The sequence below is a fragment of the Meles meles genome, chromosome 16, assembly GCF_922984935.1.
Source record: "Meles meles chromosome 16, mMelMel3.1 paternal haplotype, whole genome shotgun sequence".
NCBI classification, from domain to species: Eukaryota; Metazoa; Chordata; class Mammalia; order Carnivora; family Mustelidae; genus Meles; species Meles meles.
The window spans coordinates 53,335,974-53,363,406 of NC_060081.1; the positions used below are offsets into that span (position 1 = coordinate 53,335,974).

The 27,433-nt window shown below is 41.9% G+C and overlaps 1 protein-coding gene across 3 annotated transcripts in view; it reads right to left on the minus strand.

Annotated features, from left to right (window-relative positions):
• ATRN (attractin) overlaps positions 1–27,433 on the minus strand; it is a 150,209-nt gene that overhangs the window by 58,403 nt on the left and 64,373 nt on the right. For all 3 annotated transcript variants that reach the window (XM_045980339.1, XM_045980341.1, XM_045980340.1), the window contains exons 8-19: positions 27,157–27,400; positions 26,239–26,422; positions 25,065–25,219; positions 22,192–22,276; positions 14,721–14,941; positions 12,396–12,517; positions 11,422–11,560; positions 9,630–9,820; positions 9,132–9,351; positions 7,714–7,899; positions 6,647–6,880; positions 1,308–1,445 (exon numbers count right to left, since the gene is read on the minus strand). In XM_045980339.1, coding sequence (XP_045836295.1) covers positions 1,308–1,445; positions 6,647–6,880; positions 7,714–7,899; positions 9,132–9,351; positions 9,630–9,820; positions 11,422–11,560; positions 12,396–12,517; positions 14,721–14,941; positions 22,192–22,276; positions 25,065–25,219; positions 26,239–26,422; positions 27,157–27,400 — 2,119 coding nt within the window. The remainder of the gene's footprint in view (positions 1–1,307; positions 1,446–6,646; positions 6,881–7,713; positions 7,900–9,131; positions 9,352–9,629; positions 9,821–11,421; positions 11,561–12,395; positions 12,518–14,720; positions 14,942–22,191; positions 22,277–25,064; positions 25,220–26,238; positions 26,423–27,156; positions 27,401–27,433) is intronic.

Sequence of the window (27,433 nt, forward strand, 5' to 3'; positions counted from 1 at the left end):
GGTTGCTCTGGGATCACTTCTCAAGGGCCATGCTAAGGAGGTGGCATGTGGGGAGGAGGTAGAGATTTTCCTTCCTTATTTATTTTCCTACTCAGAGCCCGAAGGGTCTTCCCAACTGGAAATAAGAACAAGCCAAAAAGCAGTTCACCAGCCTCACTGGTCATTAAAAAAAAATGTATTAATTTATGTTCTAACACTAAAAAGTCCTTGCTTACAGGAATCTATTTGACATGCATAGGGAAACAGAGAACTATTTAAATCTTCAAAATATACTAGACGTGGGGTGCCTGGGTGGCTCAGGCAGCTAAGCATCTGCCTTCGGCTCAGGTCATGATCCCAGGATCCTGGGATCGGATCCTGGGATCAGGTCCTGGGATGGAGTCCTGTGTCAGGCTCTCTGCTCAGTGGGGTGCCTGCTTCTCCCTCTGCCTCTCCCTCTGCCCCTTCCCCTTGCTTGTGCACCTCTCTCTTTCTCTGTTGAATAAGTTAAAAAATATATATATTTATATTATATATATAATATCAATACACACACACACACACACACACACACACACACACACACACACGATATACTGAGGAATCCAGCTCCTGGTCAAAACCCCATGTGTGATTTTTTTGGACCTGACCACAAGCCAAAACCCAGGCTTAGCCAGCAGGTCTCCTGTGCCTGCGGGCGGTCTCTGAGGGAAAGCTGCAGTCACAGTCTCGGGCAACCCACTCCCAAAGTCAGCTCTGTCACATGTTTGCATTCCTAGCATAGGCACCTTCAATCCTGAGTCTCTTCATCTTTGGGCAGATCTTCGGGGATCCTTGCTGAGCCTCCTCAGGATGGGAGGAAGTGAGGGGGAACCCTGAAGACACCATCCCCACTCTCAGTCCCCAGCACCCTCCCTCTCCCTCCCCTCTCCAGGGCCCATGACAGGTTTTTGCTGGAATCTTCTATCCAGGGCTCTCCCCACCTCTGTGCTGATCCACCTGACGCTCAACCAGCATCCAGTCCAGGAGGGAAAGGAATGTGGGGACTCAGAGCTTTCTTGGGTTTAAGCTTAAGCCTCTTGCTTTACCACCACAGTAAGCGATTAAAGGCTTAACTCTTCCATTTTCAGCTTGTTGGCGTTAACTGGCTATTCTGATACTTGGCAGCTCTGCTCAGGCTCTCCCAGGCTTAGCTGAGCTCCTGACAAGCATGACAAGAAAGGCAGTATCCAAAACCAAGTGGCTTCTGTCCTCCTAGATATTCAAGTCAAACAGAGGCACTGAGTTCCAGCTGGTCTGCAATCAGTAACCCTGAGGGATTTACTTACGCTGACACCTTCCCCCGTTGGTGGGGTCACCATAGAAGCCAGATATGCAGGTCTCGCAGTGCTTGCCTGTGGTCAGGTTCTCACACTTCTCACAGATACTCTGATTAATGCACTTGCTGTGGCCATTGCACTGGCATGCTGGAAAAGCAAGCATTAAAAAAAAAAAAAAAAGTCATTTTAAGGGGACTGTCCCGTGGTAGAACAGAGTGGAGTAAATTCCATGAGATTTATTTGCAACTATCTATTTAAGTTCTTTATTACCTCTAAAGATAAAATCATTAAAACTGGCCCACTAAAAAGAGTTGGAAAAATAAGGTAAAAACATCCATACAGGACGAGTCCAGGAAAATCAGAAATATTCCACAACAGGGTGAAAATCTATAGCCCTTAAAAAAATAATTTGTTGTTGTTCATAAAAATAATGCATGTTCATGATAGTAAATTTAAAAAATATAAGGAAGGGGGAAAATCATTTTCAATTGCACCATACAGAGATCACTGGGCATATCTGGGATTTTTAGTTCAAGAAATTTATTTTTCTATATTGTTTTACACAGTTGTGCTTATATTAATACTCAACTTTGATTTTTTTTTTTACTTACAGCACAATTACTTTACCACATTATTTCATCTATCATAAATAAAACCTTAAATGGCAGAATGATGTCTATGAATCCTAGTTTGCCTTCAATTTTTCTTTTTTAGAAAAATTACCATCTTTATATATAAAAAAATTCCCATAAGTGGAATTAATAAGATTCTTTTTTTTTTTAAAGATTTTATTTATTTATTTGACAGACAGAGATCACAAGTAGGCGGAGAGGCAGACCGAGAGAGAGAGGAGGAAGCAGGCTCCCTGCTGAGCAGAGAGCCCCATGTGGGGCTCGATCCCAGGAACCTGGGATCATGACCCAAGCTAAAGGCAGGGGCTTTAACCCACTGAGCCACCCAGGCGCCCCGAATTAGTAAGATTCTTAATGCACAAAGGACCTTACAACCAGAAAGGCATATGAAAGGACATATGGAAGGACCTCTCAGGACTGCTCAGGACAGCTAGTTAGGCTGTGCACTGCGGACTCCAGTAGGACCAGAGCACACAATCTACACTGCAGGCAGAAGATCTGACTCTGTAAATCTTTGTTCCCCAGCTTTACTGAGATACTACTGACACGTAATATTGTGTGAGGAGCATAATGCACCCATAGCATTAGCTTTGACTAACCTTTTGACTTGTTCTATGTAGACTGTAAGTCTACTTAGCAGTTATTATTGCACCAAAAATACTTAAGAGGTGTGGGATATGCACGTCGTTCCTGTGAAGATGAATAACTATATATATATATATATATATATATATATATACATCCATCTCAAAAAGGCAAAGCACAACACACACACAAAAATGCAACACCTAAAATTATTTACCAATAAAATCCGTATCCTAGATAAAGACTAGGAACATGCTTCTCCCTCCTTACCCCTTCAAAATCCCACTGAAATTACTGAAAAAAAAAAAATAAAAACAAGGATAAACCCATAGCAATATGGGATAAGAGGAAAAGGTGCTATCAGATGTATTGAGAAATACTTCTGAATTACTGAGCAATTTCTAGAAATTATAAAACAGATGGTGTCAATCTGATAGAAAAGGGAGTTGAGACATCTGTCTTCTAGTGCAGAAGGAGGGGACAGCTAAAGTGACTAGATGCTCATTACCAATGGACACCTGAAAAATCCAGTTGGGGCTGGGAGACAGAGCAGTCCTCGGGAGAGTGGCAGACAGCAGGAAGTGCCTCCTGACCAGTTACATGTCTGTTCAACCTCCCACCCCATACAAAAATAAACCCCAAAGGGCTGATAGACTTAAATATAAGAGAAAATCTATGAAACTTTAAAAAGAAGAGATAGGAGTAAATCTTTGTGATCTTGAGTTAGTTACACACTGATTTCTTAAATACAATACCAAAAACACATGGGATAAAAGAAAACACCAATGCCCAGGATTTAGAAAATTTAGAACTTTCATATTTCAAAAGATACAACCAAAAAGTAAAAAGGAACCCTCAGAATGGGAAAAAATATTTGGAAATCATATAGTAAATAAGAACTTGTATCTAGACTTCATAAAGAATTCTATGAGTCGAGGCACCTGGGTGGCTCAGTGGGTTAAGGCCTCTGGGATTGAGCCCCACATCGGATCCTCTGCTCAGCGGGGAGCCTGCTTCCCCTGCCCCCCTCTCTGCCTGCCTCTCTGCCTACTTATGATCGCTGTCTGTCAAATAAATAAATAAAATCTTTTAAAAAATTGTTTAAAAAAAGGAATTCTATGAGTCAATAATTAACAGACAAAAACACAATTTAAAAATGGGCAAAGAGGGGTGCCTGGGTGGCTCAAAGGGTTAAGCCTCTGTCTTTGGCTCGGGTCATGATCCCAGGGTCCCGGAATCGAGCCCCGCATCGGGCTCTCTGCTCAGCAGGGAGCCTGCTTCCCCCTTTCCCTGTCTCTCTGCCTGCTTGTGATTTCTCTCTCTCTCTGTCAAATACATAAATAAAATCTTTTTTAAAAAAAAATGGGCAAAGAATTCAAAGAGACATTTTTCCAGAGAAGACACAGATGGCCTTCAGATGCTCGACTTCATCAATCATTAAAGAAATGCAAATCAAAACCAGAGATACCACTTCTCACACACTACAACATCTATTAAAAAACAAAAACAAAGTCCCCCAAAACAACAACAACAAAATAACAGATACAAGTACTGATGAGCACATGGAGAAGTCTCAATCTTTTCAGGCTGGCCAGGGAGGGTGAGACACGGCACCGCTACCTCAGAAAACCCCGTGCCCATTACTGCTAATGTCTACCCTCTGGCCTAGGCAATCGCTGAGCTCTTTTTTGTCTCTGTGTGTTTGCTCTTTTTGTGTGTTTGCTCTTTTTAAGACGTCTCACATAAATGGTATCATACAACATGCAGTCTTTGCATGGGACTGCCTTTACATAGCAGGCTTTTGAGGCTCATCTGTGTCGCAGACTATACTACTCCATTCACCCCTTTTATCACTTAGCAGTGTCCATCATATGAACATATCACATCATGTTTATCCATTCGCCACTTGACAGGCACTGGGTTGTTTCCACTTTTGTCTATTATGAATAATACTGCTATAAGCATTCACTGCAAGTTTCTGCATGGACATATGTTTTCAATTCTCCTGGGCATATACTGGGCCATATGAGAACTCTATGTTTAACTTTTTGAGAAACTGCCAAACTGTTTTCCAAAGTGGCCACACCAGCTTACTTTCCTTCCAGCAATGTGTGAGGGTTCCAATTTCTCAAATGTTGTTGAGCATCTTTTCTTGTGCTTATTGGCCATTTGTGTATCTTCTTTGGAGAAATGTCTATTTCAGTCTTTTACCCATTTCTTAATTGGGTTGTCTTTTTACTGTTGAGTTTTAAGAGTTCTTTACATATTCTGGACATTAGACTCTTACCAGATACTGAATATGATTTGAAAATATTTTCCCCCATTCTGTGGGTTGACATTTCACCTCATATAGTCTTGGCATTAATAAAAATGCACAAACTTAAATACTTCATGAGTTAAACTAGTAGATTAGAAAGAGAATGACAGATCCTTTGACATCTTAGAGAGGAAAAAGGAGAACACAGAAAACTTCATTGTTTGGAGGGAAAAGGCTGGTTTCTCATTTTACATTTCCCTGCTCTGCTTCCTTTTCTGAGAAACATTTCTTTATATCCTTTACCCACTTTTTCTGACAGCTGACAGCTGACAGCGCTTTCTTCTGGAGGGCAGAGGTTTGCATACTCAGGATGATAATCACTTATTATAAACACTGCAGATATGTTCCCCCAGCCTGTCTCTTGCCTTTTACCATTGCTCCCATGGTCTTTCCCTTACAGAAGTCCTCACAAAGAGCCTTATAGTGGGTGGCACTGTCAGACTCCTGGAGATGTTCCTACCCACTAACCTCCTGGGGGTCTCTGCACCTGCCTAACCCCTCCTCCCCCATATTCTGGAGACCCATCCGCATATTTCTGAGTATTTACTGAAAGTCTGAATCAAAGGCCAATCTCTCAGGGCAGCATCCCCAGCAGGGATAGAGTCAGGCTCTAGGCCAGTTCACGGTCTATTCCTTCTGGCACCAACCACTGGAAGAAAGGAGAAGGGAACAGAGGGAGAGTAGGACAAAGGGAGAGGAGGCAGACAGGCTTAATTTTCCTTTTGCCAAAAGGGATAGGGACCTTTTCCCCTCTCCCTATTCTTAAGAGTTTTACAAGAAAAACCTGTGCTTACAAATCCTGTCTCTGTTCCTTTGATATGTATATTATGTAAATCTTTTTAAAAATACCTCAATAAACCTCTTGTCAGCACAACAATCCAGGAACTTTTTCCTTGAGTGCCTGGGAGCCATCACTTTGAAACGTAAACATCAAGGAAGGCAGCACTCTATATCCCTGTTACTTTGGGAATTCAGTCTGGGTGCCTTTGTGCCAAAGTGTAACCACATGCTTGCCATAAAGATGCAGGATTTTTTTTTTTTTGGATAAAGGCAATTAACTAACACAGGTGGCCACCCTAATTACCAAGTAAATTCAGGATAAACTATGAACAACGGTACAGCAAACGGTGCTGTCAAATCCTCTCATATGAAGACAAGTTATCATTCATCTTCAAAACATTTATGTAATGGACTGTATATGCCTGGCTATTTAAAAGGGTGACATTTCTCTCTGTTTTTGCAATCTCATTAGTGGGGTACACAACAGTCTGGTTTGATGCTTATTCAAAATAAAACTGTTTTCCCTTTTTTCTACATTTGTGGAGAGGAATTTCTGGGTTGGTAGGAGTTTTGTTTTTCATTTTTCCCCTAACGACTACTATAACGTATTTTTCAGTAAAAAGCAAACTACAGAACAATCTATATTAATCCTATACAGCACAGTATTTTCTGTTTTTAAAATAGAGTGTCTATATTAAACCATTAAAAGTTTTTACTTCTCCAAAGAACTGGAGAAGAATTTCAGTTTTTATTTTATCTACATCTGCAATATTTGTTCATAACGAACATACTTCAATACTTTCACAGTGAAAGCAAAACACCTCACTTGAACTTCTGTGTTTTCATGAACTGACATGAAAATATTTTTCATGAAAAAAATATGTGTACACTTTTCATGCAAAACTATTTCTTCTAAAATGGTCTGTTACTTTTTTTTTCTAAAGGAAATTCATATAAATAATGTAGCTTTCAAAGTTTTAGTCTTTGTAAATAAGAAGCAGAACACTTGATTTTGGATACACAAGGCATCTTACCCGGACAATGAATGAAAGACCAGTTGTATCTGCTGTCCTCCAGGCACATGCTGGCATTGAGAAGGGGCTGTGGGTAGGAATTCCCCGCAGGCGCCTGAGAAGGCATCTTCACTGGTCCTTTATAGGAGCCCTCTATGCATTTGCCTTTGCCAGTGTTGCTGGGATCAGTGCACCAGCCGCAGCCTGGCTGCTCCAGGCAATGGCTGCAGGTACAATAGCCTGAACAATTTTCAGCTGTAAAAGAACACAAGTTACAGTCCACTACAGCATGTAGCTTTGAATTCATTATATCTAAATTACCTTTTTAAAAAGCTTTTTAAAAATTTATTTATTTATTTAAGTACTCTCTATACCCAACGTGGGCTTGAGCTCACAACCTTGAGATCAAGAGATGCATGCTCTTCTGACCGGGACACCCAGGCACACCTAAATTACCTTTTATTTAAACACACTATTCTGTCAAAAATTCCTATTCTAAGGGGTTTTCTTAAATGACACAAAAAATTTAAAGAGCCCAATAGCTTGCCCAACATAGAACAGGGGCTCCTCCCTTCCTCTGTCAATCCCAAGATGTGGAGGCAGAAGGGACCTTAGCGGTCATCTACCAGAAAGCACTTATTTCACGAATCAGGAGAGGAAGATGTGGAGACATTACGTGGCTTGAGCAATTTGATGCTGAAGCTAGGCAAGCTGTTTCTGTACTCCATACCCTATCCCACAGGGCTTGATTCTTCTTCTTTTTTTTTTAAAGATTTATTTATTTGAGACAGAGAGAAAGAAAGAGAGAACGAGTTGGGGGAGGGGCAGAGGGAGAGAATCTCAAGCAGGCTCCCTACTGATCATGGAGCCCAACATGGGGCACCATCTCACAACCCCGAAATCATGCCCTCATCTGAAATCAAGCGCCAGACGCTTAACCAACGGAGGGTAGGGGGTGCCAGGCGCCCCACCAGTGCTGGACTGTGTGCGAAGGTTCTCGTCTCCTCAGGCAGTCTCCGGTCTTGTCCCTAAAAGGTTGAGAGGTTGACGGCACGACCCCCCAGCAGGAGCTGCATGCTTCCACTTACGGGGGCAGCTGCTCATGGTGTACCACTCCATACACTGGCCAAAAGGGAAGGAGGCCACGTAGGCGTTGGAGTCCACACACTGCTTCATGTTGCTGCACCACATGCACTCAGAGCTGCCGCTGGTGCATTCCCCGCACGCCGTCCGCAGGGCACATGGTGTCCGGCATTGCTTGGCGCTATGGTTCGCTGGGAAGCAAATCCAACACAGACACTTAGTGCTCCTGTTATGCTGGCCAAGGTCAAAGGCTTTTTGGGATGGGTTGTGACCCATTAGTAGGTCATGAAATCAAATCAGGGGCTACAGTTAATGTAGGAGAAAACCAAAAACACAGGAGTCACCAGGTACTAGGCTGGTCAAGTACATCCACATAGGAGAAAAAACCCTTTCTCTTTCTTTTCAAAGAGCATTAAGGACAGACATGAGGGAACAAGCGAATCTTTCCAGAAGCGTAGCAGTTCTAAAGCTCCTTGCAGTATATGGGACTCAAGATGACCTCCGGGGGTTTTACGACCCACCTGAACATGAAAACTTGTATCTTTGTATATCTGGGGGCAAGAGGGACCACAGCATGCATTAAATGCACCAAAGCATTCAGAACCCAAAATGGCTGAAATGCTCCCCTACAGGAAGCTTAGAAACCATATTTTAAGAGGACTCTTTCAGGGCTATGAATTCTTTTCTCCACCGTTGTACTCCTCGGACGACTTGGAATACCTTCCTAAAATGAGACATGATGTCAATGGCGTCCAGCCTCCCAAGAAGTGTGCACAAAATTCCGCCTACTGCAAGTGAGTCCCTCTGTAGGCTAAGATGTTGTCTCGGCTTGTCTGCATGCTGCAGATGCTGCCGGTGCCTGCCCACGGGAGGCCTGAAAGCAGCCCACAGGGGAGCTGTGAACCTGAGAAGCGACTCAGCGCATGCTCCTCAGACCCTCCCACAGCGCTAGTGCCGTTCAGGTCAGCCTCTGCTTTCTGTCCTATGACTGCTCTTCCCATTTTTCTCCCCACTGACGCTTTCTGTCTACTGTCCCTTGCAGTGACCTGCTTGCTTTTCTGACCTTTTCTTTGCATTTTTTGTTCCTGCTTCCACAGCGTTTCTCTGCCAACCTTAAGACATTTGCCTTCCAGAGCAATTCTCAGTACTTCGTACAGTCAGCAAACCCATCAATCTCATATTAATTAGAATGTTAGGTTCTTAGAGTAGTGTTAGTTATTTTTGTTTATGCTTCTGGCTCATACTATTCATAGCCAGACACTGTTTCCTTCCACTTCTAAGTTCTGCGCTATACTCCGCTTCATATGCTTGGAATCAATACTCATCTGGTTTTCGTGACTATCTCACACCTCTGAATATCGCACATGCCTCCTACGGTCTCTCAGTGAACTTCCACTGACACGTCATTCACCCATAGACTCACCAGGCCTCTCACAGACACTGCCATTGAGTGGGTTGATACAGGTTGCAGCCTTCAAGCCCCGAGTACTGGGCTCTGACAAGATCCCACAGAATCCAGCATCACTGGGCTCAGATGGCATCCACTGTAGCAAAGTATTTGTGAATGGGGACATATCTTCCCAGCACCAGTAGGACACGTTGATCTTCCGAAGGCCAACCCATGGGGTTAAGGTGAGCTTGGACTACAAGCAGAAGAGATGTAGCTTTGAATACAAGCAATGTCTTGACCAAAAAAAACCTTCTAGGTAAAAACCACACATATACATACGCCTCACAGACAAAGGAAAACCTCCCCATCCAATTCAACCACAGCAGATTAGGACAGACTGTCTTCTTACTCCCTCAACTACACTCATGCACTAGGTACTCTGCCTGCTGGGCACACCACGGGGAAGCTGCCTGGATGCTTTCAGCACAAGTGTGGGTACCAGAAGCTTCGGTTTTGAGGATGTGAACTCACCATGCTCTGTGATGACTGCATTATCCGCAGCTGCTTAAGGACAAATTCTACCTTCTTCTGGGTTGTAAGAGAAGCCAAAAAGGCGTTGTGGTTCCTACAGGACAATTTAGCATTGTCATAATTCTCCTTGGCAGTAGTAATTTTCAAACAGGAGTTTCCAACCAAATGCCAGCCAATGCCACAGATATTTTCTTTTGTGAAGGGAGGAGGGGGAAAAAAAAGAGTTTTAGAAATCACACAAAACTACCACATTACCAGTTCAAATGACCAGAAACCTAAAAGGGTTTCCGTGATTTGAATTCCACAGTACCTCACTAGGATGTGGTGGGGGCATCCAACACATTACTAAGGACCGATGCAGAATACAAGAACGTTAGACTTCATCAGTCCTGCTTCCTGGATCTCAATATTCTAAGGTCAACGCTCTGTATGTTGGGGGAAAAAAATCTTAGGTTCCAATGCTAGATTTCTAAGCCCCCTTTTGAAAACAATTAGAAACAAGACCAAAATCCCAAGAACAGAGAAATGAATATGCAGATTGGAAGGGTGGGGAAGAAAACTAGAGGATGGAAATGAGTCGGTGAGTGAACAAGACGAGGGTCTTCAAAAGCTGCATTGTTTCACATCAAGTGGAAGGTAAAATCAAGGGTACAAAACTGCCTCCAAGTGAGGTGGAAAGATCCTTTTTAGAAAAAAAGACAAAAAACAAAAAACCCTAAGTGATACAGGTGCAGCAAACAGGCTGTAATCTGCTCCTGTGTTCACCCTGCACCCACGTAGCTCAGCTCTGTGCCCAGACCTGCACAGAAGCTCTGTATGCTTCCTGGAAGACAGGAACAAACAAGGCAACTTTGCCAGAACTGAGTAACCCGGACACACCACCAACGATGCCCGTGACCAGTCAGTGAGGCAAGTGGAATGTATTCCAGAAAAGGGGTCATTTAAGAGCAAACAAGGTGTGTTCTTTCAAGTGTGGCATCAGTGTCACTGCTCATTAAAATGCAGATTCTGGGGCCCCACCCCTGATGTGCACCAGAACCGGAGTCCTGACAAGACCCTCTGGTACTCTGTAGTACGCTGAAGTGTGCTACAATGAGGTAACGAACACGCAGCTCAAACTCGTGCAAGCCGAATCCAATTCTCCCAAAGGACACTGAGAAGGCGCCTGGTAGACCCTGCTGCTGTGTGCGTGCTTCGGAAGCTGTGCAGAACCACGGATGTCCCCCTTCTTGGAAATCCCGGGCGAGCAAATATGTCACAGAACTTCTGTTGTGGCTGGCTGACCTGAGGCCCTCAACTCTTTGTCCTCAACCTCAACTGCCGTAAACTGAGGTGTTCAGGACTGGAGATCACCTCAGGGGGTTGCTGGTGAGAAAACCATCTCCCCTCCTTCTTGTCAAAAGGTGCTGACAGCCTGATCCCAGTGGCAAGAAGTATCCTTCACCAAGTGGCCCACAGACCAGGTGCTAAGACTGCTGCTTTCGATTGCCAGGTGACCAGAGCAGAGGTGAGCAGGGACAACAGAGCAGGCTTGATGACATGGAGCCAAGCTGTCATCCATTCTCCAGAGCAGCAGATAATGCTTCACTTTATTTCAAAGGACATGAGCAGCAAATGCTTAAGAACTGTACTTTCATTTAAAAAAAATAACCACAATAGTGGAATGGCAGAATGGATAAAAAGTTTGTTCCCTCTCCTGGGTGCAGTCTAGGCTGCACAGTACTGGGGGTGGGGGTGTTTGTGTGTGAAGTCTCTGGACCCACACACACCCAGATGCCCCTACGAGGCCTACCGGGCAGGGCGATGCACTCCTGATTGCGGGGCTCCCACTGGCAGTTCTGGTCCAGGGCACAGCTCCTGCAGCTGGTCTTCTTGTTACAGTAGTACATGGGGTTATCCTTGGGACAATTCTCATATCTGGAAATGGAGATCTAGAACACAGCAGACAAAAGCTTTTCTCTTAATCCACGGACAGAACTCACTGTAAGAACAGGATACTAAAACAACAAAATCTAATTGAGGAAGCAGACTGCACACAAAGACATAAGATGCAGGTGAGGCGACCCTGCGGTGGAAAGAGTGCGCTGAAATCTTCCGCACAGGACATGCCCTGACCCAGCAAGGAGGCAAGGCACTCTTTTAAACACCATGCTTCACCGGGTCGGCTATGAAATGGGGGTGTTCAACCTGCCGCTTTTCAAATGCCTCCTGAACAGTCTAAAACTCTCATACTTTATGAACTGCTTTACAGAATAAATGGAATAAACTGTCAAAAACTACAGAGGCGGAGTCACTGTATCTTTTTCTGTCCTATCACCCAAGTAAAAAAATAGTAAATGGTGAGCATAAATTACACTGAGCCATGATATAACATAAGACAAGGAGATTTCGTTAAGTTGTCTGACTCACCGTCAGTCTCAAGTCCTAACTTACTCCCCAAAGCTTGCACAGGTAGAGTGAGCTCACCATGACAAGCCTCACACCAAGAATTGAGGACCTAGCTAGAGCCATGCCTAGGGAGTGGGGAGTACAAAGAGTAACAGTCCCGCCTTCTTCTAAGACATGACACACCAATCCTGTGGCTAGCAAGACCTTCGAAATTAGGATGTATATAGCATCCCTTCCTAAAAGAAAGCCTGAAACTACACTGGAGGTTTTGAAAAATACCTCTGGGCCAGTATTTGTGTGACACATACCATAATCTCACCCCTAACCCGTCCTGAGGTTTCTTCATCCCCCTGAAACCCTTGAGAAGCGGCCCCTGACCTGGCCTTCCGTGCAGCTGTGGTTCACGGGAACACAATGGTCACTGCACCAGTGACAGTCATTGGTGTTGGCTGTGCAGCTGTAACAATCCGTGTGCTGGTCACATCTGTCGTGGTCAAGAGCTATGAAAAGAAGGAGAATTCATCAACTGTGACAGTTTCGCCTTAGAAAAGTCACAGGCCAATTACAGCTGCTATTGAACACAACCTGAGACTAAGGTTTGAAAAAAAACAATGTAACAAGGGTTGGGAAGTAAAAAAAGAAGAAAAACTGGCAGGAAAATATATTGGTGTGTTCAGGTTAAAATAGTATTTGGAAATAAATAAACAATTTAAAAAAAAAAACACTATTTTGTGAGAAGCCTGGGTGGCTCAGTTGTTAAACATCTGCCTTTGGCTCAGGTCATGATCCCAAGGTCCTGGGATTGAGTCCTGCATTGAGCTCCCAGACTCAATAGGAAGTCTGCTTTTCCCTCTCCCACTCCCCCAGCTTGTGTTCCGTCTCACTGTCAGATAAATTAATAAAAATTTAAAAAAAAAAGAGAGAGAACAGTATTTTGTAAACTTTCATGCCCCCACCAAGAGTACACTAAAGGGAAAAACAAAGATAGGTTAATTTAATTCAACAACAATGCGATATAAGCGAAGTAGGTCTGGTTCTTTGAATACTTCTCTTTCCAAGGAAAGAAAGCAATTAGTGATATAATGAACACCAAGAGCTGCCCAAGAGGCAAATGAAATAATGCAGAAGACCAAGCCATTGCTCTAGCTACAAATGCAAGGCTAATCTGGACAGAGGAAGCAGGCAGCACCACAGACCCCCAAAAGAGACACTAGGCTGAGCTACAATTTATACATGTATGTAAGTCTAAGAGTGCAAATGTGAGACCTTCTGGGCTACTACAGACCTTTTGTGTCTCCTACTGACCCTAGACAGGTCAAGGTCAGCAAAAAGAGAGAGGCTGCACAACCATGCCGCTTGACCTACTGATCCACTTATGGACACGGGACATGGCGGAACCCAAGGACAAGACAGCCAGCCCCCCACTCCACCACACACACAAAGCATGCTCCTTGGGTTACTCTACCTCCCCGGTCACCACCCCCAAGGACTGGGCGCACAGAGAAAGAGTGACCAGAGATGCAACATTTGAGATGAGTCATAGCAAAGAGGTTTACATCGAACCACCTACGGTAATTAAGCATTGCTTCCCATACTCTTTCACATTTAATTTCAACTTTTAAAATTTGGTTTAAAAAAAAAAAAAACAATTTCACAAATTTTATTCATTTGAAGAGACAGTGTAGATACTGTCTAACCCTACCAGGCTCTGGTCCCCTCAATTCTCCACCACTCATTAGAAAGTTGTCTGGATGCCCCTGTGGGGATCTAAGATCATCTTAATCTGAAGCATTCCAGCGGAGTGAAAGCTGACTTTATCTATCATAACCCTCAAGGTAACTTGCTACTACCAACTCTAACAGTTAAGAAATTCAGCCAACATTCTTTAAAATCATTGAAGTGAACAAATATTTTGCAGAGACTTTAAAAAAAAAAAAGGATTTCTTAGCTCTTACATCACTGTATTACACTGTGCTACATGTCACAGCAAAAATAGAAGGCGCTAAGTAGGCAAGATGAAAAAAGCTTAGAAAACATAAGGGGTGGTTCTAGAAGCCAGGAGTACTGGTCACACTCAACAACTCTCTGTCTTGCTATCACTGTGTGCCCAACTAGAGAAGCTAGAAAAGAATACTTTGCAAAGACAGCAACTCTACCTCTATTCCTTATCTACTCCAACATAGCTTTTCCAGGTTGGCCCTCTTAATCTCACCCTTAGCGTTAGAACTGCAAAATCCAATAAGGTAGCCACCAGTCTCATGTAATTCTTAATTTAAATTAATCAAAGTTTAAAACTCATCGGTCACACCAGTCTCAATTCAAGTGTCTCTGGCTAGTAGCTCCCATACTGGGACAACGCATAATAGTACATTTCCATTATCACAAAAAGGTCCTATTGTATTGTATTGCCGAGACCAACTGCCAGGCTTAGGAGTTGGTATACAAAATCTATGCAATGCCAAGGAGGTTTTGTCTCCATCATTCACAGACAGCTTCTAGGAGCCACATGGCATGTTCCCAACCACTGTAAAGAGGTTTACAAAACTATTTTCAAACATCCATAAAGCCTGTGCACCAGTTATTACCAAAACATTTGAGATAATAAAATGAACATAAAAAATGCACATGTGCTAGGTACCTTCATATTTCAGATACAATGAGATTTCGAATTAATTAAATTTTAAGAAAAGGAAAAAAACATACTTCTTTTGGAAAAACATTCTGATTTTAACTTTTCTTCTTGTGCTTCAGTGGCCAGTTCCCAGGAGATACACTGAGATGACCCCGTGTCCCACACACACCGGATGCCAGGTCCTGCTGCCAGACAAGCAGCTTCACTTCTGTGTGCTCCACACTGTTCTGAGGCAAATACGAGGATGTCACTGAGGAGGAGACTATTGAAACCACCAAATACATACATGGTGCTAAAAGGGGGGGAAAAAAAGGAGAGTAGTTTACTGAAGGTTTCTATATACAAACGCACATATGCTTTTTATAATCTTCAGATGAAATGTCCCCAAAGGTCTATCAATTCAGGATGTGATGTAAGTAAACTATGGTACATCCACACAATGAAAATAGCAGTTGGCAGATGTAAAAAGGAATGAGGACGATTTCTACATTCTGTTATGTGGTGATCTTTAGGATACACTGCTATGTGGGGAAAAAATGAAATGCAGAAAAAAGTATATATTGTATGCAACCATTTATCTAGTGAGGGAAGAAGGAAAACACACACACACACACACACACACACACATATTCATTTTTCATTTTAAAAACAGTAACAACGGGGTGCCTGGGTGGTACAGTCTTGGTTAAGTGTCCAACTCTTGGTTTCGGCCCAGGTCATGATTTCAGGGTTGTGAGATCAAGCTCCACGTCGGGCTCTGCACTTAGCATGGTGCCTGGTTGGGACTCTCTCTCGCTCTCCCTCTGTCCCTCCTCCCCTCTCAAATAAATAAATCTTTAAAAATTACAAATATGAAAACAACGAAGTTTCTCTTTAACTTCTCTTCTTAAAACAGCTAGAAACAATGACCAACCTAGTAGCAGTAAATATGACTAGTACTTAGATTGCAATATCTAAAAACCATTCTTTCCCCTAACCCTCAGAAAAAAACCACATAGGACTCTTTAAAGGCAACCCCTAGGAAGTCAGATATAAAAATAAAAACAAGGAAAAACAGGGGTGCCTGGGTGGCTTAGTCGTTAAGTGTCTGCCTTCGGCTCAGGTCATGATCCCAGGGTCCTGGGATCAAGCCCCACATCGGGCTCCCTACTTTGCGGGAACTGCATCTCCCTCTCCCTCTCCCCCTGCTTGTTCCTTCTCTCACTGTGTGTGTGTGTGTGTGTGTGTGTGTGTGTGTGTCTGTCTGTCAAATAAATAAATAAATAAAATCTTTTTTAAAAAACAAGAAAAAACAACTAGGGAGAAAAAATCATCAGTGGTACATTAGGGAGACAGACTCCACAGAATTAATCAAGGCAAGACACTAAACAAACAGTAACAACAACCCCCAGTGGTGATGGTGGGAGAATCAGAATCCACACCTGATATTACCTAAAAGGTCTGGTTTTCAACAAAATATTACAGTACATACAGGGTCACCTGCATGGCTCAGTGGGTTAAGTGTCTGCTTTCGGCTCAGATCATGATCCCGGAATCAAGTCCCACACTGGGCTACCTGCTCAGTGGGGAGCCTGCTTCTCCTGCTACCTCTGCTGTTCCCTGGCTTGTGCTCTGTCTCTCTCTCTCTCAAGTTAAGTAAATATATAAAATCTTAAAAACAAACAAACAGGGGTACCTGGGTGGCTCAGTGGGTTAAGTCTCTGCCTTCAGCTCAGGTCATGATCCCAGAGTCCTGGGATCAAACCCCGCATTGGGCTCTCTGCTCAGCAGGGAGCCTGCTTCCCCCTCTCTCTCTGCCTGCTTCTCTGCCTACTTGTGATCTCTGTCAAACAAATAAAATCTTAAAAATAAATACATAAATAATAATTGTATAATCTGAAGAAAAGAAATGAAAAAATATCAAAGAAAATGAAAAGAAAAAATGCTTCAGAGACTGGCAGGACACTATCAAGTATCCAACATAAATATAATGGGAGTCTCAGAAGGAAAGAAATGAGAGAGCAGAAAACACACTTAAAGACGTAATAGTTGAAAACCCCCCAAATTTGGTGAAAATGATTACTTTACACACCCATCCATAAAGCTCACCAAACTCCAACTAGAACAATCACAAAAAGACCCATGTTTCACACATTATAATCAAAAACTGCTGAAGGCCCAAAACAAAGAGAAAATCTTGAAAGCAACAAATGTAGGATAACTCATACAAGAGAATCACATTAATATTAATGGCTAAGACACAATGGAGGCGAGAAGGCAGAGAAAGAAGATACTGAAGTAATGGAAAGAAGAAAAAAGTCAAATAAGAATTCTCTACCCAACAAAACTATCCTTCAAAAATGAAACTAAAGACCTCTCGAGAGAAACAAAGACTAAGAAAATTCTTTGCTGTCAGGCGTTATGAAAAATAGTAAAGTAACAATTGTAGTTGAAGACTTTATTCTCACTCTTAATAAGGATACACAAAACCTGAACAACATTATCAACCAATATGACCTGCTGGCGTCTGTGGAACACTCCACCTAAATAAAGCAGCATACATATTCTTTTCAAGGGAACATGGAACATTCTCCCAGAGAGACCACATATGCTAGGCCATTACAAACAAACAAACAAACAAAAACAAGAATGCATTAAGTGTTTTTTGTTTTTGTATTTTTAGGGAAGGAAATCTTCAAACTATGTCTCTGATCACCAAAATGGAATTAAATCATAAATAAACAGGCAGGAAAATCTGTGAACTCCATAATTATTTGAAAAATAAAGAAAATATTCTGAATAACCTATGGGTCAAAGAAGAAATCACAAGGGAACTTAGAAAATATTTTAACTAAATGAAAACAAATATGCCATTTCAAAATTTATGGGATGGGATTAAAGTAGTACTTAGAGACAAACTTACAGCTTTAAACACATATCTTAGGAAAAAAAAAAAAAAGAATCTAAAATCAGTAACCAAAGCTTCCACCTTTAGTAAAGAGCAAACTAAACCCAAAGCAATCAGAATGGAGAAAATGATATCAAGAAGAAACAATAAAATACATACAGAAAAATAACAGAGAAAAATGAAATCAGAAATTTGTTCTTTAACAAGATCAATAAAACTGACAACCTTTTAGCTAGACTGACCAAGAGTAAAGACAGAAGATAAATTAACAAAATCAGGAATGAAGAATGGACATCATTATTGACCTTCAAGAAATTAAAAAGCATATAAAGAAATACTATGAACTTTTATATCAACAAATTAAACAACTTAAATGAAACAAACTCCTGGCAAGACTGGTTATCGAAACCATCTAGTTTCTCAAAAAATTTTAAAATAGAACTACAATATGATCTAGAAATTCCCCTTCTGGGTATATAACCAGAAGAACTGAAAGCTAGGACTCAGATATTTGTACATCCGTGTTTATAGCAGCATTATGTTGCAAAAGGCAAAAGGTGGAAGCAAACCAAGTATCTACCGACAGAAGAACAGGTAAACAAAATGTGGTATACATATATGAGAGTACTATTCAGCCTTAAAAAGGAAAGAAATTCTGACACCTGCTAAAACATGGATGAATGAATCTTGAGGCTATTATGCTAAGTGAAATAAGCTAGCCACAAGAGGACAAATACCATATGATTCCAGCTAAAGGTACCCAAGGTAGTCAGATTCACAAAGACAGAAGCTAGTGTGCTGGTTGCCGAAGGCAGGGGCAGGGCAGAATGGGAAGCTGTTGTTCAGTAGGTAGAGAGCTTCAGTTCCGTGTGATGAAAAATGTTTGGGAAATGAATGGCAGTGATGGTTGTTCACAATGTGTGCCACTAGTCCACACACTTTAAAAACAGTTAAGATGGTAAATATTATGTTATGAAAATTTTATCAAAATTTTTAAAAAATCTAAAAAAACTGCTTAGCCAGAAAATCCGAACAGATAAACCTATCTCAAGTAAAGACTGAATTCACAATTTTAAAATCTTTCCACAAACAAAAGCCCAGGCCCAGATGAATTCGACCAAACATTAAACATTTAAAGTGTAATACCAATCCTTTATAGGTCTTTCCAGTAACTACAGGGGGAAAGAATACTTCTCAATGTATTCTGTCCAGTATAATCAGACAAATATATCATTAAAAAAACCCACAAATTTATGAGGCACTATCCCTCATGAATATAGATAGGACGTTTTGAACAAGGACATTTTGTAGGTGATGGTTATGTTATCTTGATTATGGTGATTATTTCACAAGTGTACACTTATGCCAAAGTTATCAAAGGATACACTTTAAGTATACTCAATTTGTTGTGTTTATCAACTCCAGTAAAGCTGTTAACAGGCCATCTATGCAGACTCACACACATTCAAAACAAAAACAGCTGTGTAGTAGTTCCAGGGAAAGTTCTTAACACGCTATGGTGGGGGGCGCCTGGGTGGCTCAGTGGGTTAAGCCTCTGCCTTCGGCTCAGGTCATGATCTCAGGGTGCTGGGATCGAGCCCTGCATTGGGCTCTCTGCTCAGCAGGGAGCCTGCTTCCCCCCTCTCTCTCTGCCTGCCTCTCTGCCAACTTGTGATCTCTCTCTGTGTGTGAAATAAATTTTTAAAATCTTTAAAAAACAAACAAACAAACAAAAATGCTATGGTGGGAGACCAATGCCAGCAAATGATAGGGTTTGTCTCACAGGGTACTTGGGCCATATCTATCTGCCAGTGTATGTGGCCTCTATGCCTCTTGTATGCCATTTGCTGGGACATCCTCAACCCTGCCAACCACTGTGCCAGATTAGAACCTGAAGAAAGAGGCTGGGCGCTATACAGACAGGAGACACAAGACCATCCTTAAACATAATAATCTCTTGGGATGCCTGGGTGGCTCAGTCAGTTAAGTCACTGCCTTCTGCTCAGGTCATGATTCCAGGGTCCTGGGATCGAGTCCCAAATTGGGTTCCTTGCTCGGCAGGGAGCCTGCTTCTTTCTCCACTCTGCCTGCTTGTGTGCTCTCTCTTTCACTCTCCGACAAAAAAACAAAAACAAAAACAAAAACACAATAATCTCTTGCAAAATCTAAGAACAGAAACAAGATCACTGGGCAGAAAGACAGAGAAGTGGACTCCAGATCATATAAAGGAGAACCTGCTAATCACTGTTGTCTCTGGAAAAGGAAGGGGCTTCCTTCTTAGGTGAGTTTTCCATCCCTGGACCTTTTAAAGGGGATGACTGCATTAAGTGGAAGTTCTGAGCAGATGACTTCAGGATCTCTTCCAACTCTGAGATCCTCTGATCTGCCAGGAAGTTTAGAACGAAATAGATACAGAACGAAACGGGGCATCAAGTCATTCACTCTCACTTGCCTTCAACTGCCTTCAAATTAACACAAGACTAACTTACGAAAGCATAAAGATTTTTGTGGCTAAGTATCTGCTATATACTATATCTAGAAATGGACACATTTCAATGACCAAAAATGAAGCCCATGTTTAATTTTTAATCTCATGATGGGTTTAAGTATCACGTTAAGCAGTCTGGATTCAACTAGTCAATCTGCCGCTTAAACCAAAGAAGCTCCACCCTCTCCCAGTACAGCTGGTGTTTTCAGCAATTCTGAATCCATCTGGTCATACGTTGGCTATGTGAGGTACGCAGAGTCCTTCAAAAAGGCCTGGAGCTGGCAACTGAAAGGAACAGCCACCTCTACGCAGCCCCAGGGCCTCGCAGCCAGCTCCTCAGCCCACCGCCCTTACAAAACCCACCAGGACAGCAGGTAAGTGACGGACGGCCGACCCAAAGCTGCTGGCAGACTAAGAAAACCACCACTTGGGATACGAAGAAATGATATCCACGTTTCTCTCTCAGTAAATTCTTCCACAAAATCAAACTAGACAAGGCCTCGCTCGTCATCTGCTGCCCCCTCCAGCCCTGCCCCATACACAAGGATGATTCACAAATAGGCCCCAACGCACCACTGGAATTACACAGAAATGAAAACATTATGGTAGATCAGGCAAGCCATTCCTAATTTTGATTCGTGGCTCAAGTCCGTCGTCTGGTAAAGTGTCATCTCCTCTGAGTCTGAATAGAACCTTAGAATGTTTTAATAGAAGATCCATTTATCTGCTAGTTACTATCACCAGACTAGGAGCTGCTACAATTTAGCGAATGTCTATTATCCGCCAAATACTGTGCTGGGAGAAGCAGGGGCATAAAGATGAATGAAGCAGAGGCCAGGCACCCACTGGCAAGGTGATGACAAAACAGCCCCACTGCTTTTCAGATGAAAGCATCAAGAGGGACTCACTAGAAAACCTCAGGGTTTTCCTCACTGAGGAAGTACCAGCCTACAATTCAAGGTGACACTTAAAATCAGTATGGGTGTCCGTCTATACTATCACATGTTCTCACAGGAAAATCATGTTTATTACTAAATTGCAGCTGAGTGATTACTTTAAAAAGTTGTCACCTTTTCCCAATATCTAAGTAACTGAATTTTGCCCATTCTTCCTTCATGACATCGTCAAGACATGCTGCTGGCTCAGCTTTTCTAACCCCACATCTCCATCTCATCTTGCATCATAACAACAGAAATTCTGAAAGCCAGGGGAGTCCTAACATAATGTAGGCATTGTCGCATTTCAGAAGTTTCAGGATTGCTAAGGCTCAGAATTTTAGAAGGTGATACAGACAACACTGTAACAAAATGGCAACATTTCGTTCAGACAACAAAAAAAGCTGTTCAGACAACAGCTGAAACAAAATGGGAAAAATTAAGAATATGACTAGGCTGTTGAACAAATCACAAATCTATCTTTCTTTCTCCTTCTTTCTTTATTTTTAAATTTTTACTTTTAAGTAACCTCTACACCCAATGCGGGCTCAAGGTCACAACCCTGGGATCAAGAATTTTTACGTGCTCCGCCAACTGAGTCGGCTAGGTGCCCCAACAGATCACAGATCTTTACGGCACACTGTCAGGAACGGGCAGAGGGCCATTCTGGATTCCCCTTCTCCAGGGGCAGGTTTAGTTAACTCAGGCCAGGCATTTTTGAGCGACACAACGAAATGTAGTACAGATTTCAGAATATCAAAGATTACAGATTTATCTGCAGGAAGCTTCATAACTTCCCCATCTCTGTTCCTCTATCTTATCCATCTGAAATGCCCTCTCTCCTTTTTTTTAATCTCTCCTTCCCACTCAGATCTGACAAAGAGAAACCGGACAACCCAAGCACCACAACAACAGTGAACAGCGGGGGGCGTGAGACGGTACCACAGACCTCCTGTTGTCCAATGCATGCAGACTGCACCAAACAGAGCATACTCCTGCATGCTAACAAACTGGGCATCAGAAGTAATTCAAATCCACATCAGACATTTTAAATATAGATCAGGAAATTCAGACCTACGAAGCTCTGCAACAAACTAATGGGCTGAGGGAATCCCGAAAATAATATGTAAGTCCGATTCCACTTTCTCATGTTCAACTCCATTTCCATCGCTACACTACAAATAAACATTAAACACAAGAGAAAAGGAGCAAGCACTTCCTCAGTTAATTACCTGTTGTGTAAGACCGCGGAATGGCCAAATCTGTTGACATCATGGTGGAGATCAGGTCTGGGAAGCACTGACCAGCGGTCACAAGCTAGGAGCAGAAAAACACATTTCAGAAGGAACTGCTCTTCACAATCAGTAGGAACTGGCATCTTCTCTTGGGAGAAGACTGCAATAAGCACAACGTCATAAAATATATTTCTCGGTTTTTCTTAATCAAGTCATAATTGCTGAGGTTAAATGGGGCAACAGTGGAACAGCATGGCATGGAAGAAGGGTGTAGGATAATACGGCAATTCTGATTCATGAATGCATCCAACAGCCATGATGCTCACTCACTCTGTTGCCCATCAAGTTTACCTACTAGAACGCTTCCTAACTTGGGTAAATTTTGTATTTTTCAAAATTTATGTAAGTAAAATATGTGCGCTCCATAATTATTTTCCGCTCCATATTGATTTGCCCAAACTCAGTAGCTAAAACAGGAAAATACAGGTGGAGAATGAAAACTAAATAAATAGATAAATAAATAAAAAATCCAAATTTCAAGTCCTTTCCTAGAACCCCTAAGATCTACTGATTGTCCTTCGTCCTGACCCATGACAGCAATTCTTCTCTGGATCTTCATCCAACCGGCACGGCAGAACCCTGCCAACCTCACTCACACTCCCTCTCTGAAACAGTCAGACTTTCATGCTCACTAAGCAAATACTGGATCCAGATCTTCATTCAACCTTACCAACAACAGTTTTTGCTTCCTTCTCCCCAGCCCAGACCTGTGGTGGTCTTCTTCACACAGAGAAGAGGCCATCAGCCCTCAAAGCTTCCTGCCTACCCACCTTGCTTCTCAAAAACCACATGGTGACAGGGACTCTTTCTTCCTGTCTCACCTGGCTTTTACCACAGCATTTAAATGCGCTCAAGGAGGCACTCAACTACACCTTCTCTTCCCACAGAGAAGTGGGGCTTTTTCTTTTCTTTTTTTTCTCTAAATAGTCAACATTCATGGTGTACCTCTCACCTTACATGACTGCAATCTGGATTACTCCTCCCTGTCTAGAAGCTAACAAACATCATCTTTTGTTGCGAAATCCGAAAGGCTCTCCACCAGTCCTTGTTTTCCTTGAGTCCTCCGCAGCCACTGTTAACTGCTCCCTCACAGGTCACCCACCTTGCCTCGTGTTCCTCCTGCTTCTCTAACAGGCTTCCATCCATTCTGACTCTCTACTCATCCCTGATGATACATGCTCCCTAGAGGCTCGCCCCTGCCTAAGGACGCCCACTGATCTCTGTATGGCTCGGTCCAACGGTCATCTCCAGATGAACATGTCCCCAAACCCACTGTATTCCTTTCCTCGCAACCCAGCCCCTCTCCTTCTGCTTCCAACCTGGTAAGAAGCACCGTCTACCACGGCCACACCAGGTACCTGCAATAAGGATGCTTTTGCCTCTCTCAAAACACTCCCAAACAATCCTCAAGTTCCCAGCAGTTCTCAAACCCATCTCTCTCGAACCTCACTGCCACTTCAACAGCCTTGGCTCCAACCCTCCTCAGGATTTTGCAACAGCCTCCTAACTCCTCTCCTGCCCCTTCCCAACTACTCACCACAATGCCACAAAGAGATCTTCTTAAGACACAAATACGATTCCATCAGCTCTTATGTAAGATTCTTCAAAAAGCCCAAATTCCTTAGCATGGCCTAACAAGTCTCTCAAGATCTGACTAATCTGCTAGCTGCTGGCTTCTCCAGTTCTGCCGGAAGCCATTCCTCCCTGATGTGCAGCTGATACAGCCCAAACTCTGATACTCAGAGGCCCCAGGTATGTGGCAGAGTCTCTTTTTGTCGCTGTGTCTCTGTACATGGGCTGTTGCATAACTTCACTTAGCTGACTTCCTCAGGACCCAGACCCTCCTTAAGAAGGCCTTCGCTGATCATAACCCATTTCCTCCTGCGTTAAGGCATGCCCAGAGATGCTCTCACATATTCCTCTCAGAGCAAGTAACACCCTGAATTGCAATTATATTGTCTGCTCAGTTTTCTGCCTCCTCCACTGTGAGGCCAAACACTGTAATTTACTCATCTTACAGTCCCCGAGTTCAGTAGCGGGCACATAAACATCTGTTAAAAAAGAACATCTGATGATTAAACAAGAGAATGGCTAGTATTTGTTTTGCGTGAACAAATACTGCCCTCTTCTGGTCAAGTATAAACCACACCAAAAACCGTTTAAATTCCATGTCAAAGTATGACTTCAAGAATGTGTAAAACAAATTTTTTTAGGGAATGTGATAAAGCTATTAGTTAAACCAACTTAACTCAATGCTGGTGGTCACAACTACATAAGACTATTACATAAGGCATTCGTTTGTAACACAGAAGAGGCTGGTCACCCCAACTCACCTTCAAAAATTAACATTCAACCAATTATTGGGAGTGTTTCACGTAATAGAACTTAATATAGAAAAATATATTAAAAACTTAAATAAGAAATATAAAAAAGAACTTAATATAGAAGTAATGCTTTTTTAAAATACATGTATAATATTTGTAACATGAATATAAAAAATACCATTTGGACTCTTTCAAATGGCCTATTTTTAACTGGTGATATTTTCAGTTTCTTTTAAAATGCTGCTTACAGGGGCACCTGGGTGGTGCAGATGGTTAAGCATCCGACTCTTGATTTTGAAAATGGTCATGATCACAGGGTCATAAGATCAAGCTGTGCACTGTGCTCTCTGCTGGGTGTGGAGCCTGCTTAAGATACTCTTTCTTCCCCTCCATCCCCCACTCCTGCTCTGTCTCTAAAAAAAAAAAGAAAATGTTGCTCATAGATAAAAAAGATTCTTAAAACTAAAATGGCTTTGGAAAACTTACCAATGTCATAAGCCATAAAATCTGAAGAGAAGCATTTGGCACCATGGCTCATGGATGTGTCGTTGTGTGTGTTTCCTCCAAATACCAGCATGGTTCCACTCACTATCACAGCTGTGTGTAAGTAACGGAAAAATCGGCTGTCCTTAAGAATGGTCCTTTTGAGTTTATTTAAAAATAATAAATACAAGGTTAGTTTTTTAGAATATTTATCATCTATTTGCTAATCCAAACACAACCATTTTTCTTAACTTCAGATCCAAATGTGCAAATACTTCTAGATTTTCCCCTATATATGTTACTTTGTCAACAATAAATAAACATGTCATCTTAAAGGTCTATGAAAATTTTGACAAAACATATTAAGAGTCTTAAAACTGTTCCTACCTTATGACCCTATAATTCCAGTTTCTGGGTAGAAATCACATCAAATACAGATGAAAGCTTACATATAATGCCTTAATAATAAGACAACAACTAGAAACCAAAAATTCCAACAGCTCAGTCTCAGTACACCCACATGACAGCAATGACACAGCCACTAAAAATGACAGACATTTTAACGACAGAATGTAAATGGGTATCCATAGCTGGTCTCAAATACAAAAAGAAAGAAGAGAAACCATTGCTTTATACAATGACACTATTTTATAACCCAAATTTGCTGTACATTTATTAAAATTAGCATACTTTATATACAGTTCAATTTATAACAGAGGGAGGAGAGTTCTAACTCAGGTCCTGAAACCCCTCTATTTGATGATTTCATGCAATGATGCCGGTAACTAAGCCCAAGGATGACACCTGAGTCATCAAGGTTAAAAATGGATATGTTTTACTTAATTACAGCAATGCACATACATTACAGCTTTGCAGAACAATCTACTCCTCAGGATTTTGAAGAGCAAAAATTTTACAGAGGTATTGAGGATATGAAAATTGAAAGAATAGTCAAAAAATGTCAAGTGTTTTCTAATCAATCTCCTACAGAATTCTAGAATAATGTTATAAAATAAATATTAGGTACATTATTACCTTCTGCTTCTTTCCCAATTTCTCTATCTACAATGCTGAAGAGAATTATCTGCTAGGCCTAGAACAAAAATAGAGCCCAATATTTTCCCAACAATCACTAGAATTCACACCTTAGAGTAAAAGCTCAAGAAAAAGCACCCACCACATCTGGGTGTCCACATCGTATTTGTAGAGATCATCTGCGAGGCGGTACTTATTGGCACTGAAAGCCTTGTAGCCCCCATGAACATAAAGGGCCTTGGTCCTAGGGTCATAGACACTGCTATGACCATAGCCCCCTTGGACAAGGGCACCGTTTGTTTGTAATATACTCCACGTGTTCTTAGCTGGAAGAGGAAAACAGTTAAAGGCAAACATTGCAGGATCCTCCTCTCTAATACTTAAAATGACCAACTAGTTTAAAATAAGAGATTTCAGGAAGCTTGATATGTATAAATTTAATCTTTTTGTTTTTAAAGGAAGGCCGTCTAAAACTTGCAACAAAGCCAGGTGGCCAAACATCAATCTGTTAAATGTTCTGATGTTCTACTATATCATGTTGGAAAATAATTACATTAAATTTAAAAGACTCGGATTTCCCTCAATTGAACACTTAATACCCCGCGACCCTCAGTGACCAATACGCAGATGTGCTTTATGGACCTACTTTACCAAACTATCAATTACAGGTGGTGCTCCCACACCACCACAATAGATATAATAAAATTTAACCAGCGGAAAGATTACACATTAAGGGGAAACCACGGTCCATTAAACCAATCTCTAAAGGGTCGTCTAAATTTTTTTTCTTCAGAATATTGGTTGTTCCAAACCATTTTTATTTATTTATTTTCAACACCGAAAGCATTTAGTGTCACCTTTGGCTCCTCACCAAACTGATGGCAAGGAACAGAGACGACATAATAGCAGCAATAATCTGAATTTTACTGGGAACACAGCCACATTAACTAGATAAAGAACTAGGGTCAAAGGTAGGTGGAATCTTGTTCAACCGTCATAATAAGGGTAGAGATTTTTAATTTGACGTTCCAAAAAGATCCACTAGAAAAAATACACCTACCCAAGTCATATTCCTGTACATTGCTTATATATCCATAGAGAGGGCAATGACCAAAGATGACCAGCATGACCACTCGGCCGGTTTTCAATTTGACGATGTGTGCCGAGTGCCCGACCACTGCATACTGCTCCTTGGCTTTTGGGGTCAACAACACCCATGACTCATTATGAATATGGAACACTCTCAACTCATTGGTCACGTTCCCTGTTGAATCAATTTTTCCTCCATACATGTAAATTTTATCCTATGGGAAAAAAATGCAAACAAAATTCTAAAA